General features: G+C 37.1%; 1 protein-coding gene across 2 annotated transcripts in view; it reads right to left on the bottom strand.

The window, feature by feature from the left end:
* The window catches only part of LOC137094173 (protein shisa-9), a 98,926-nt gene that overhangs the window by 10,697 nt on the left and 72,146 nt on the right, over positions 1-16,083 (bottom strand). The window contains exon 4 of one of the 2 annotated variants that reach the window (XM_067459498.1): positions 6,973-7,083. The exons of the other annotated variant lie outside the window; for it this stretch is intronic. Coding sequence (XP_067315599.1) covers positions 6,973-7,083 — 111 coding nt within the window. The remainder of the gene's footprint in view (positions 1-6,972; positions 7,084-16,083) is intronic. 2 annotated transcript variants of the gene reach the window in all.

Genomic DNA, 16,083 nt, shown 5'->3' with positions numbered 1-16,083 from the left:
GTAATATTGATATTTTGTGGCAAAAAGACAGGTTTTTAAGAACGCTTATACTGAAATGTTATACTGGAACATTACCTAACCAAAAGGAAACAATGTGAAGTGTTACTTGCTGGGAGGAACCATCTATGGTTTTACCTGGTGTTTACAATAGATTCACTACAAAAGCTGTTGAAATGGCTTGAAATGGACACAAGTTAGGTTAGGAACAGTAAAGTAATGGCTGGTTATTTTATTCTTTTTCAGGTTGAAGTGGGTTACCATGTTAGCAACAGTTGACAGCAGAGAGTTAGCCTTTTAGCCTGTCTCGTCAAATTAGCCCATCTTCATTGAGCACTGCAAGCTATAGACAGGGCCTCTTGCTTCATTGCCCTCAGACATAACCAACCTTGCTTCACAGTTTTGTCATTTTTCTGTCCTTTTTTCATGTTTTCCACCCTTTCTTCTTATACTACTTCTCGCTATCGATTGAGTCACAGCTAATGCATGGGGCAAATATCTGCTAGCAAGGCACACAAGCATGTGGCTTTATTTCAATGTTTGTGTGCTCTCTAAGGGATATCCTTGCCCGATGTTAATCATTGTTTCTGCCAAAATATGTAGTCACTAAAGTAAAATTGGTAACTTGGCATTAGCCACTGTTATGATTAGTTTTGACCGCATCAGTATGAACGAGCTCACTGTTTGTAGTTGTGCATGAGCGAATGTCGGTTAGTATTACAATCAGCTTAGAAGGTCAAAATGAAACCTGAAGGGGTTTTAGAGACAATGCCACAGGCTGAGGGCCAAAGCCACGACTCAGCACAGCACATCTTAAGTGTTTGAAGTGACAGAATCTGTGTTTAGAAAAATGACAAAAAGTACACAAATGAGGATGTTAATTTGTTCCCGTGGATAGTAAATCAAGCAGTAATTTGCTAATGCGGATAGACGTAGATTAGCTCATATAATTTTGTGCACATCCATTAGCACATTCATGTGGGGTTTTTTTGTTTCTTTTTTGTGTTTCTTTTTTATTCAGGAGTGTTTTGATTTGAATTTGAAAGCGAAGAGGAGAGCTAAAGATTCACAATCCTTCCAGCGAAGGACCAATGAATAGATAATGTGGGCAGTGTGCGTTAAGTAGACATTAATTATTTAGGAAGTGTGTTTAAAGAGAAGGACAGTAAGAAGTATTACATATAATGAAGAACAGATTTAACATGCATACACACACAATTACGCCATATGCACACACAGCTACAGAACTGCACACAGTCTTTAAATTAGGCCTATAGGTGGAACTGAAAAATTGAGAACTTTGAATATGCACAGACAACAACAAACAATATTCATTCATTCATTTGTTCATTCGTTCATTCATTCCTTTCAAATGCAGCCATTTCATACAGTAAGGTTTGATAAATCAGACAACTTCCTTTTGTGGACCTCTGTGGAGAAATGGACCTTCTGAATTGGAGACTTTATCACTGAGAAGTGTTATTTTAGTCCTAGGGTTAGGGTTATGATTAGTCTTACTTTAAAATGCCTTTAAAAAGTCTATAGTATGTTATCATGTACATGTTTGGGAATGGGTTTTGCCTTCATTTTGGGGACACCATGAGTAAAACACCTTTATAGTAGAGCAAGATTCTGGATAAATTGAGAATCCATTTTTTTTTTTTTTTAACTCTTTCCCCACCAGTGCAGTGTTTGATGCAGTGCATGCAATATGTCAAAAGAAAGAACAGATCCTCTGCTTATATATATATATATATAAAAATTTTAGCTTCATGCATTCTTTTTTAATCAACACTTGGATGTGGGTAAGTCTCATTTAAAAAGGCAACATTTAGAGCAAAAATCTGAGAATATCATATTTTTGTTAAAGACTATATCTGGAGCATATTCGAAACACAGATGGAGTAGACCGAGTCCATCAACACTCCTAATGATCAGATTATTTCACATACTGCTTATGCTATCGTTTCTGCATCTTCTTTTCATGTGTTTGGATCAGGAGATTCTGTATTCTTTCAGAAGATATGTAATAGCGCCCCCTACCGTTTAACAGTGAAAACACGGAAATCCGGAAATTTCCGTCAATGGCAGGGAAAGAGTTAAAATAGAGATCACGATTCTCCCACGATTCTGTATAGAAAACGAAACAAAATAACATGTACAGTAATTTACTAGAAGGTCTGACAGTGTTAATTGCTTCCCCCCCCCCCCCTTTTTTATTTTTATTATTATTCTGAATCAGTTGATTCTGCGTTTGAGTGAATGATGCAATGGCTCACTCACAAAAACTTCACTTGTTTCATTACTGGATAAATCAGCATTTTGGGATTGAGCTATGGGGAAGTAATTTTGTGGTTCTGCATTTCTTTTTTTTCTTTTTTTATTGTGTGATATAGGTCCTAAATTAAATTCATAATGTCTTGAAAAAATCTTAAATTTGACTTGGTGAAACCTGCAGATATCAAGTTGAGTGAAACGTAGAAGCTTCAGGTTACATAAAAAATGACTGTATTTAGGTTGCTACCATAAACATAAGTGTGTTTATATACAAACTATAAACATTTATCCCAGTACTTCTGTGATCATTTGACTCGAGAACAGAAATGATGAAACTTTGTGGTTGAAAAGACTATTTGAGAAGCTGTTTTAATACCTAGGCCTACATGACAACTGCTTACTCTGGGTCAGTGGCAGCACAAACACAGATTTAAATGTTCTGCCGTGATCTTTCTTGCCAAAGGTTTAATGGAATAGCCGAATCTTTGTCATTGACTAATACGATTTGAAATGAGATTGCAATCTTTTAACTGTTAATCGTGCAGCTTTACTTTATAGACATACTAAATAATGTTGTAATAAAATGTAAGTCATTAGCTCTGTTTAAATGCGATCGTAGTCAGTGAAAAAGTCTGCACCATGATAGATAAAATGTGTTTGTTTGGTCCTCAGGGTCATTCAGGCACTGCAACAGGAGAGAATGTGACATAACCGCCTGATGATGTCAGACGCAGGAAGTGCTCAGAGAGGGAGCATATGTATCAAACTAATGAACAGACGGTAAATGTACCGACAGCCTCTCTGTCCGTTTCTTCTCTTTTTTTCGTCTCTTTCCTTCCACCAATTTTTCTCATCTCTCTAATATCTCTTTCTCTGCCTCTCTCTTTGTTTTGTTCTTCACAACTCTCTCTATATCTGTCTGTCTCTTCCCAATCATTATTCTTTAATTAAAATGGTGCTGGGAAGCTTTCTTAGGCACCTGCCACAAGTTGGCTCCAACCCTATTCATTACACCCCCTCCCCATGTGTATGTTCCCCCTCCTTTTCTCCCGTCATCCTCTCATCTTTCCCTCCACTTGCCCTGCTGAACTCTCCCCATCCGCTCTCTTTGCCAGCGCAGTCAGGGCTGATCCACCGCAAGCTTTCCAAATGCAATAATCCAACAGAAGACACAGTGCCAGGGACCACATGTGCATGTGTGCGGACGAACCGTATAACTACACAGCGTTTGAAGGGGGGGAAATAAATCCCTCTCCTTCTTTGTATTTTATCCTATCGTATCTCTTTGATGTTCCTTTTTTGCATATTTACAACATTTTTTACGTTAATAAGATTCCACAATAGCTATACAGAAATCAAATGGGTGAATTATTAGAAAACTGTCCAGAACGTCAAAATAAAAAATGGTAATGGTCTTACAAATAGGTTTCATTTTTTAAATTATAATAATAGGCTACAACTTCTTTAAATAAATCAAATAAATGTTTTATTGATTTATGAAATAGTTTTTTTATATATGTGTATGTACATTTTTTTTTATTACTAGTCACAGGAGTAGTAGAAGTTTAGTATAACATTTTTTTAGGACCACTAAAAACTATTAACTAGAGGTTTTAAAATAATAGGTAAAGTTTTTTTTTTGGGGGGGGGAGGGGGGATTATATACATTATAATATTTTATAATTAGGGTTAGCATTAGGGGAATAGAATATACAATTAGCACAGAATTAAGATTACTGTAATCATTGGAAAGTCCCCTCCCATTAAACCTGAAAACCAGGGACGGATTGGCCATCAAGGCAATTCTATATATGGCTATGTATAGAATTGATATAGACATACTCACTACTTAACTAACAGCTTAAATATTTTTTCATATACATAAAATATTATGAACATGATATTGAACATGATGAACATATATATATATAGCCAAGGTAAGGACAAGCGATTGAACATGAAGAGACAATTGAGTAGGGCTATTTGCCAACTGTAGCCTATATAATATAAAATGTTAAATGACTGACATTAATTTCCAGGGATGCAATCTACTAACCCGAACCCTAAACCATTCTAAGTCTTCTAAAGCCTTCCTAAAATCCATCTTGGCCTATATATTTTATGTATATGAAAAAATATTTAAGCTGTTAGATAAGTAGTAAGTGTGACATTATAAATACAACATATTGTTTCCAAACTTAAATTGGCTATACTAAATGTTGGATGTTTAAACCTGAAGTATTTGTATAAGCAACTTTCACAATAAATGTATGTAAGCAGCTTATGTCCTGCGTTAAGAATACTGCCTTACAACCTTAGTGAACAAGATAAAGGGGACTACAGTGAGAAAAACTCACTAGAAAGATTTAAAACAAACATATAGCCTTCAATTGTGGAAAGAACCAGAAGAAAGGAGAGAAATGTTTAGAAATTAAACAGAATGTTTGTCAGACTTTATCCATTTTTTGCTTTGTCTTTTTATTCTCCTAAATATTCTCCCCTTAGAATCTTCTGGAACCTTCTTAGAACCCACAGTCAATGAAGTTTGTTTGAAATCTTTGCAAATGTAAAAAAATAAATAAAATAAAAATCACATGTACATAAGTATTTGCAGCCTTTCTCATGACACTCAAATTCAAGCTCAGGTGCTTCTGTTTCCTGATGATCATCCTTGAGATATTTTAACTTAACTGGAGTCCACCTGTTGTAAATTCAGTTGATTGGACACATTTCTGTTGATTCAGAATAATTTCTGCAGCATTGAAGGTCCCAGTGAGCACAGTGACCTCCATAATCCATAAATGGAAGAAGTTTGGAACCACCAGGACTCTTCCTAGAGCTAGCTGGGGGGAAAAGGGCATTAGACAGGAAGGTGACCAAGAAACCGATGATCACTCTGGCAGAGCTCCAGCGTTTCTATGTGGAGAGAGGAGAACCTTCCAGAAGAACAGCCATCTCTGCAGCACTTCACCAATCAGGCCTGTTTGTTAGAGTGGCAAGACGGAGGCCACTCCTCAGTAAAAGGCACATAAAAGTCTGCCTGGAGTTTGCCAAAAGGCACCGGAAGAACTCTTAGACCATGAGAAACTAAATTCTCTGGTCTGATGAAACAAATATTGACCACTTTGGCCTGAATGGCAAGCATCACGTCTGGAGGAAACCAGGCATTACTCATCCCCTGGCCAACACCATCCCTATAGTGAAGCATGGTGGTGGCAGCATCATGCTGTGGGGATGTTTTTTAGCTGCAGGAACTAGGAGACTAGTCAGGATCGAGGGAAAGATAAATGCAACAATGTGCAGAGACCTCATTGATGAAAACCTGCTGCAGAGCTTTCTGGACCCCAGACTAGGGTGACGGTTCCTCTTCCAACAGGACAATGATCCTAAGCACACAGTCAAGATAACAAAGGAGTGGCTATGAGACAACTCTGTGAATGTTCTTGAGTGGCCCAGCCAGAGCCCTGACTTAAACCTGATTGAACATCTCTGGAGAGATCTGAAAATGGCTGTGCATGACATGTCCCATCCAACCTGATGGACCTTGAGAGGTCCTGCAAAGAAGAATGGGAAAAAACTGCCCAAAAATAAATGTGCTAAGCTTGTAGTAAATGTGCTAAGCTGTGAATACTTAAGTCCATGGGAATTTTTTTATTTTTTACAATTATATTAGTTTATTATAACTTTGTAAAGATTTCAAACAATCTTCTGTCACATTGTCATTATGGGGTATTGTTTGTTGACTTTTGAGGAAAATAATGCATTTAATCGGTTTCTGAATAAGGCTGTAACATAACAAAATGTGGAAAAGTGAAGCGCTGTGAATACGTTCCGGATGCACTGATTATATATATATATTTACACACACACACACAATTCTTGTAATTCTTGGTACAACACAGTTGGTAAAGTAGTCTATGTTCGTATACATGCTTGTGTGAAGATCCTCTTAACATGTTTTAGTGACCTTGAGTCTGTATCTGTGTTTACAGTATGTTGTTCCTGCAGCATGTGACGTATATTTTTCCTGAATATTTATTTAAAATGTATATGTGTATCGGGGGGAAAACGCTTATAACGCTCTATGCTTAGCTCTATGTTTAATATTCACTGTTTTAGTGAATTCACCCCTTCTGTGATCGATAAGGTCACACTAGTGTGTGTTTGGCCATTAGCATATCCGTACGTGTACTGTACACGCTCCCCGAGACATTAATAGGGCTGTTATATTAATAACATGTCAGGAGGGTTTTTTCCTCTTGATCTGAGAGGTTATATTTGCTCATGTGATTATCGTTCTAATATATGCGAGGTTGTGTGTTTTCCCTGCAGTCAATGACACTGAGAATGATTTGCAATGGTAATCAGTAGTTTTGGGTAAAGTGACCTTGATGAACATCCGTGGCGTTTATGGTGTATGTTACAAGATGTGACAGCTGTTTATGTGGATAGTGTGTGTCTGTGTGTGTTTTCGTTGGAACCTAAATTGAGGTCCCCATGAGGAAACAAGCTCCTAAATCATTACAAATTAGTTTTTTTGAAAATGTTAAAATGCTGAAAGTTTTGTGTGATGGATGGGTAGGTTTAGGGTTAGTGTTAGTGTAAGGGGATAGAATATACAGTTTATACAGTATAAAACCATTACTTCTAAGGAGAGTCCCAACAAAAATAGTCTGTGCTTGTGCATGTGTGTCTTACCCATTGTCTTGAGAGAGGCATATTTGTTGAAGCCCAGGTTGTTGTGTGGCTGGGAAAGAGTCATTGCAGGACTCAAAGGAGGAAGCGTGACGTTATTCAGGTGGTTATGCTCTGAAGGAAGAGAGAAAGCACAAAGGAGCATGGAGAAAGAGGAAAGGAAGCGAAGGGGAGAGAAGGAGGAGGGGTGCATTAGTAAATGGGAAGTCAGCACATTTAAAGACAGACGAGTGCATTTGATTAGCAGAAACTCTGCCATTAATTTAAGCGAGAAAAGGTGGGTGAAGGACATGCACAGCTTAGGAAGATCTTATAGCTCAGAGGTTCCTGAACAGCGCTAGCAACGCCAAAGCCATGGGTTCAGTTCTTAGGGATCATGTGAACTAATGCCATGAATGCACTTTAAGTCACTAATAAAGTGTCTGTTGTATTAATGTAAATGTAGGCTGCTCTTCCATAACACAATCATAATGTTTTATGCAAGTATAAAAATTAATCAGGTCTGCAATTTTCTAGTGACTGATCACATCTAAATATTTTAGCTGGCCAAATTAAATTTCTGTGAATTAAATTGCATCAATTCAAAGAAATTCAATTTGGCCAACTGAAAAATTTAGATGTGATCAGTCACTAGAACATGTTCAATTGGAGACCTGATTTTTTTTTTTTACAGTGTATTGCAAAATTATGACTCATTACTTTCTTTGGTCTTTTTTACTTGTTTCGCATCTAAAAATCCTTAAAACATGACCAGTTTAATTGAGAAGCGGCAAAACATAAGATATTAAGATGAGATTTCACAGAATATACAGTGTCTTTTACCCTATAAAGCCTACTGTATCATTTGATACACACATTTCTACGGCCTCTAAATTATCAACATGATCAAACCTTTGCTGAATGAATTTTTAGAATGTATTATCATTTTAAAAAGCTATCAGAATGGCTGCCATATAATTATTAGCAACTGCATCAACTTATGCTCCAATTCATATTTTTGCTCAGTCAAAATAAAATTCCTAAAACAAAATAAGTTTCCTCCTAAAACTCCGTATTCTCCTATATCATGCTACTCCATATATCTAGATTAGATGTCAGACTTAAAGGTAAGAATGATCTAAAACACTTTTGTCCAAATTTGTTTAAACTTTCTTTATATGTCAATACATAATTAAAATGTAAGTACTCTGAAAAGGAGAGTATACAAATCGAGTGACTCTAGACTTTTTAATCTGCAATAAACACCGCTCATTATTTTCGTTCAGGACGAAACAAGTGATTGGCTTGGCGACTGTCACTCTCTCTCACTACCATGGCAACCACCGCTTTGTCTCTGGATAAACAAAGAAATCAAACGGGAGTAAATATGGGTGTGGCTTTCCAACGATGTCGAGAACTGAGGGACCTCAAGGGGCTGAAAAACGACTCATTCCTGGCTGTATTTCTGCTGGACAGGTAATCTTTCATTTTGATTATACATTTTTTTGGTTGATGTTTTCATGAAGCATGTATCAAGAGCACATGAAGCTGCCTAATATAGCTTACATAACATTACTTAGCATAACGTTACAATATTATACACTTAGCCATTAGTAGAGATGATAAATACTCAATATGCTTAGCTCAAGTTGGTCGCTGTCGTGTTGAATTTCGCAAAATTGACTTTTAGATAACAAAATGCATGTTTAACAGCTAGTAGACCGCATCCAGGAACTTTTTTTAGAACTAAGTTAGCTTTAGCTGCCACTAATCAACAATGCTTTCATCATGGAAACTCTTACATGCAAAACACAGTATATGTTATGAATCTTACACGAAATTCATCTTCATCAACTGATGTTATTGGGAAAACATGATGCTACCCGTTTTCTTTGCCTTATAAATATAACTAGCTTGTTACCGAATCAAACAAAAATATATTTTTAAACTTGACCAGTATCAGTATTCTAGCTTGATAGTGAGTACTAGAAGATATCTTATTTGTTTATATTCATACTGATAAAGTTCGACTTTTTTATTACATGTGATTCTGACATGATGTCACTACATGCACTCCGCTCGTCTCAGGTAAATGCGTCTTCCAGCTGATTGGTTGGTGAGGCGCGTTCATGTATTTTGGGGGCGTGGCTTTGGAAAGAGCCCAGAGGGGAGAAGGTGGAGTGAATGGGAATAATGAGCTGTCTTTAAAACAGTCGTGAGAGGTCTACAGACACTCAAATTTTATACTTTCTTTTTCAGAGTACTTACATTTTAATTATGTATTGATACATAAATTAAAATGTAAGTTTTTTTTTAACCAATTCTTACCTACCCTACCTTTAACAAGGTTTTACGTGTATTTTGGCTTAATGGACTGGTCTTTATTCCAGTTTTTAAGTATAAAGTTAAATTAACATCTGCCATACAATAAGACAGAATACATATATATGTAAATGTCTTAATCTTATGCAATGTCAGTTCTTTGATGTTTTGTCTTTGATGTTTCTTTTGAAATTCCTTTTGGAGAAATAAAATGGACAGTTGTTGAAACATAATACAAGTGAAGAACTGTAAAATAAATGTGGACAGCAAAGCTCAGATCAGTTCGTCTTGGAGGAATTAGATGAGCAATGCTTGAGTTCATATAAAGGACAGCACTAAACATCCACCCACATTTGAGGTGTTTTGGTTCCGGATGTTTTCCGCCCATTTATTCCCTTTATAGGCATTTTTTTTAAGTTCCAAGTTAAACCAACCAGCTCCAATATGACTCAAAAGGGGGGGAAAGGCAATGGTACGTCACTGTGTACTTAAATCTTTTAATGTGGGAATGAACTACTTATGATATATATAAGCACTGCAAATTACATAATCAAAACAGAAATGACAATTTAACAAAATACTAAAGACTATAACTATAGTAACTATATACTATGTGAGTGAGAAGTCACCGTTGAGCACCGTTGAGCTTCCATAGTAAAATTGATTTCTTTCATCAGAATATGGTTAGTGTAATTGAGGCATTGTTTAGATCTCTTCTGAAACTGAAGGAGATCTATAAGGAGCAAATTTAAGGTTGTTAATGTCTAGTGGACACAACTGAGATAAAGGGATCATGTTTTATCTTTCCTATGTCTGTGTGTTTTTGTCCATTTCTGAGGCGGATGTCCGTTAGACTGCTGTATACGCCACTATCTGCGCTCTATATGCTGTGCCGAGGTCACTATAGGTTGTTTAGGACGCACGTCCCGTGTCCTCCCCTTTGGGCTGGGGGTGTGGACACTGACCCGATTCTGTCAGATCACTATTTGCTTGTGTGTGTATATGCACTTAACGTATGTATGTTAGTGTAAGTGCATGTGCACTAGGCAGGATGGATCGTTACTCCACATACATTAACGCTCACATATGCAGTCCAGTTACAATTAAATCCCCAGGTTATAGCCCAGCAAATGAACACATGTCACGGGCGAGGGTTTACGTGCACGGGACACATGCGTTGTGTTTATCGGCACATTTTAAAAGAAGTAATTGTGCGCACACAATCACCCATACTGTTATAAAAAGTATGTTTCTTAGTCTAGATATGGTTTCAAATTGTAGTTAAATGCGATTTTTGGCAAATATTTTTGTTGGTTTGTTTACTTTTCACAGCTGGATGAATTCTGATAATTTTGAAAATGACTATTATTGAAGCACTAAAGGCTGGTGATATGTGCTCAACACTATCGACTTGTTTTGGTTCTGCTAGTGCTTTCCCCATTCATTCATTCTCTCCTCAGGGAATAAAAACGGTTCTTCAGCAAAAAGTTCAATGCAAGGGATCAAACCAACAATCTCCAAGATAAATCATAAAGTTACAAACCTTGATTTTAAGCTAAAGTATATTTATTTACATGTGCTGATATGCGGCAGAACGCCGACTCACTATTGAGCACAGGCATGTCGTGGTGCTTACGTGAATTGAGTAAGAGAGTGACAGGGAAGAGAAAACTTTGTTGAATAAAGTCGTTATTTTCGGGGGGGGGGGGGGGGGGGGGGGCATTGAAAGTGGTCGTTGTCTTGCTGTCTATAGGGAGATGCTGTTACGAAGATGATGAATGAAGATCTTATGGGTTTGGAACGACGTGAGGGTGAGTAGTAATAAATGATTTTATGAATCCATGAATTTTTGGGTAAACTAACCCTTTAAGTTGAAAAAATGCTTATGACTTCTAAGTGTATGCTATTTATGTAAATATTTGTAATCAAATGATGCATTTATTTATTATGAATATAGTCACAGCTGTTTCTTCATTGTAGATGCATATACAGCATTGTACTGACCAATAAGCATTCAGCAATAGAGATATGTTTATGTATATATATATATATATATATATATATATATATATATATATATATATATATATATATATATATATATATATATATATATATATATATATATATATATACATATACATCATGTTTTATGCAACCAAGGGACACATTTCTTGTGGTCTCTCTCCATTTTTCCAGTCTTTGCAGTAAATCCTGGCTGATTTCGACCCATTTTCTGTCAAACTCAAAACAAACCCAATCTCATTCACAACAGGAGATCTCTGTCTATTCCTCCACTGTAATTCGCTTTCATCTCTCTCTCTGTCTGTCGGTTTCATTCATTTTTTTCACTCAGAAGCAGAAGTTTCAAACTAAATTCTCATATGTAATTCGGTCATGCTCACCCACCAGAAATTACTCTTTTTTTTAACAAACAACATACTCTAACCTTCATAACACAAAAATGCCATTTATCATCATAGCGATGAGCATGTAAAACTATGGTATGAATTATGTTTTGGTGAAAAACAAAATTTAACTGCTGAAAAAAGGGTACAATTTGGCCTCTTAAACGAATACCAGGTTATATTTGAAAATATAAATGTAATAGACAGACTTTGTTCTTTAAGGACATAACATAAGAGATTGTGTTTTTCTCTAGGCTTGCTCTAGAATAGAAGTGTCAGACTCCAAATAATTGCAACCGAATCCTTTTTTCTGTTTCTTCCTTTTCTTTTCATTTTCTCTGTTAGCTATTCTATGTTGTGAAAGAGAACTGTGGTGAAAACAGACTGTGGTTGTGTTTGTAAAAACGGATATGTCAGTCAAGCAGAGAGATTCTTTAATTAACAGCACAGATTTGCCACTCTTCCGTTCAATGGCTTAATAAAGGATGTCAGTTTGTAAATGATATTAGGCAAAGGGTCCTTCTCCCTCTTGCATGTGAAGTATGCTCCAAAACAGGAGTGTCCAATCCTGCTCCAAAACATCTGGCTGGAAAGTTTTAACTGTCATGAAGACTTTGATCACCTGGTCTAGCTGTTTTTTTAATAAGGGGAGCTAAACTCTGAAGGTTTCCTGCTATAATGGCTAGATACAGAATGATGAAGGAAGGTTCTTTGTTATTCTGTTTATACACCGTTTGCTTATTAAAGTTACTGAATTCTATTATAAAGGCCTTCTGAAGCAAAGCAATGCTTTTGTGTAATAAATATATTCATATTTAAAGCTTTATAAACGAAAATAGCTTCTGACAAACGAACGCATGCATCGATTTACAGAGAAAGAGTGACCTCTGACCTGATGGATGGCGTATTGACGGATGAGAAATGTCGGAAGATTTAGATATAAGAGAAGAGGAGCTTGAGTTTTTTTTCCCCCAGCCCTATTGTTTGAACCACGAGTGGCGTCAAATCCTACGCTACTCCTACATCCTACGCAAGCGGCAACCTCCCGCGGTCTCTCTTGAAGCCAATACGGAAGTGACTTAAACTGCAATAAAACTAAACATGTTTACAGCCTGGTACAAATTATGGTTTTGGTCTATATGGCAAATTTTTTTGCTACATATGGCTAAACTGTGAGGGTGGGTTAATTTTTTTTCTAACTCATTCGTTTACATTATATAAAGCCTTAAAGTTCTGCATAATTAAGGGCGTGGGCGTGGCCACTTTGAGTGACAGGTGGATAGCCATTTGTCTGCTGTCTGTCATTGTGTCACCTCAGCTCCGCCCACGTCCCGCATCTTTGCCCATTTTCTATTACCCGATAGTTGATGCCCCGACAAGATGGCAATGGCCAGCTCGACCCTACTTTACACTTCAGAACTGCTCTTCAGAATCCTATGGGTGATGTCACAGACATGGCGTCATTTTTTTTACAGTCTATGGTCCTACTTAATAGATCACGTCACAAGTTGCTCTTCTGCCGCAAGTCGAGTTGCATAGGCTGTCTGCCGGAAGCTAGTTATTTTAGTTTTATTACGTTTTAAGTATGTATATTTTTCTTACACAAATGTATCGCTTCACTTCAGAAGGCCTTTATTAACCCCCTGGAGTCATATGGATTACTTTCATGATGATTGAATGGATGGATGCACTTTTTTGGGCTTCAACATCAGGACTGCCATTATAAAGCTTGGAAAAGCCAGAACATTTTTTGAATTTAACTCCGATTGTGTGCATCTGAAAGAAGAATGTCGTATACGCCTAGAATGGCTTGAGGGTGAGTAAATCATGGGCTAATTTTTGGTATGTATGCTGTATTGTTGTAATATTTTGTTGTTTAAAGCATAATAATAAAATGTTTTGGTTGACAGTGGGCTTAAGTTATGTACGGCAGAACCGTGAACTTTATTAGCTTCTTGTAAGTAGTGAGTAGTGCAAAAATATATAGACAAATATGAGTAGTGCAGGGTGTCATCGAAAAACATGCTTATAAATGCATAACTTTAAACTTAACACAGCATAAATTTGACCTTTCAGTCCATACGGTATCTTATTGATAGGCTGATATTACAGACTAGTCTGAAATGGCCTGTGAGTGTGAATTTTCTGCCTGAAGAGAGAATTCGTGGTCTGCTTGTGCACAATGCCTGGAAGTCCTGTTCTGAGTTCTTGGGCTGGTGGATTGACATTTTGTGCACGAGGCTGTGAGCGATTTTTCTGCGGTCAGGCTGATGTTGTAATCTAATAATATAAAGTCCATTACACGCATTAGACTCAGAAATCAGACATACCGTACAGTGTCTCACACTGAATCTGCCCCTCACCCTCACCCCAACCTCTTACTCTTTCTTTGTCTTGATTTGTTTGCATGCATTTTTTTTTATATATCCCCACTGATTCCTGTGAAATGAATTAATCAGCAAGAAATGAAGAATTAAAGGTCACTCAACCAACTGAAACTACAAACCTTTGGGGAATTGGGGCACTGACATCATGTGACATGTTAAAGGTTAAAAATATTGTGCTCTCTCCACATTACTTGTTCCTTATCCACCCATATAGAGTGCTGGGTGCGCAACCTGCTCTCCTCTCAGTCTGGAGTTGCGTAACTTAATGAACTGCTAAATGGTTATCGAACTGTAGCTCCCTGTCAAGGCCTCTTTTCCCAATGGGAGTCTGACATTCGTGTCATAATTAATAATAACGGCATGACAATGACTACAGGGATCTGGTAGCCTGTTGACTCTGACCTAGTGAGGACATACGGGGGACAATAACTTGTGTGTTTTAGATTATTAATCAGATTGCTGCTCATGGATTGATGAAATGGTTTGAAACTGTCATTTTTTTCTCCTTTTTTATTGATCTGCTATTGATCGATATCAGTCAGGGTTGATTGGTATAAATCAGTTGACAAATTGTTCTTCAATGACTAAAGCACACGTCATCCATTCCACTTATTTGTCATTGCTGGCTTAGAGAAGGTGCGTGGGGGAATCTCATTACGGAATGAGTTCGAGAGTTAAAGCGGCAAGTCACAGTATGGAGTCTCTATGATGTCATAAATGAAGTGAAACAGAGACAAAAAGGAAACCATGAATAGAATTCCAGTGGATTCGCAGTGACATCACAATAGTCACAAAATGAGCCAGAGCTTGTCAGAGGGTTTTATTTTCTAGCCAACATGCTACATTGCTTTTTCATGATTTATTATTTTATGCTTAAGTGTCTGATAACGGATGTGCAGTTGTCTGAATTTTTTTTCATTTAAATTTAAAATCAAGTTTTTAATGTTGTTTATTAATATGCTTTAAGACAAACCATGTGCAAATTCATAAGTCAGCACCATTGCTGAGTGTTTTTTCCTTAAACCTGCAGTGAAAAAAGAAGTGGTTTGAAATCAGCTGATGTCACGAACTACCTTGTAACCAATCACGTCGCCCTGGGGGCTTGCTTTAGCATATCATCAATACTATGCTGTGAAGCAGGGGAGTCTCAAGACAAGCCAGGTTATCCCGATATATTTTTCTGTTGATATGAAAAATCTGGTACATTTAGCCCTAATAGCGGGTGAATTATTTATAGGATATTACGATGTTATGATGAACTATATGCCTTTCTCCACTGACGTTCTAATATGTTCAATGCATTTCTAAGGATGCTGATTTTGAGACTGCAGCTGTCTGACTCTGAGGTGGAGATCGGAGACACATGGTTTGTGTAACATTAGCAACTCATTATTAGCTGTTTGATGATGTAGTCAAGCCAAAGGCTAATCTTATTAATTACCGTCATGTGTCAGATGTTGTAGAGAGCATTACATAAAACACATTACTATTCTGATTCATCGACTTACAGACTGTGTGAGTGAGTGGAGACAGGGCTCATTTGCATATTCATGGATCTCTATTGGCATTTGACAACTAACGTAATGCGGCGCTTCGTTGCTCTGATTGGTTGTAGGTCTATCCAATTGAGGTCTTTCCTGGTTCGGTTGAAACACGCCCCATAATCACAGCCCAATGGAGCAGTTTCAGACTCATATTCTGACTAGAATTGAGCATGACCACGTCAGGCTAGCAAAACACGGCAATTGAGAAGTGGTTGCTATAGTTATTAAATCTCACACAATAAACTTAACAGACCACTGACTGAAAAAAAAGTTTAACATTTACTAAACTATACAGCTGTACAACAATATTTGAGTTATGGAGTCCAGCTACAACATCAGAGTGTGCAAAATCCTGCCACACCACAAAGTTTTTCATTAAATTAAATTTTTTGTCCAACGTGTATTGTATTGTACTCATGCATCAATGCCACTTTGCCTGTTTGGTGATTAGATTCACAGAATTTTTTTGCAGCC

This window comes from Pseudorasbora parva, chromosome 2 (genome assembly GCF_024679245.1).
Source record: "Pseudorasbora parva isolate DD20220531a chromosome 2, ASM2467924v1, whole genome shotgun sequence".
In the NCBI taxonomy this organism is placed as follows: domain Eukaryota; kingdom Metazoa; phylum Chordata; class Actinopteri; order Cypriniformes; family Gobionidae; genus Pseudorasbora; species Pseudorasbora parva.
This window is presented reverse-complemented; position numbering and strand designations above follow the sequence as displayed.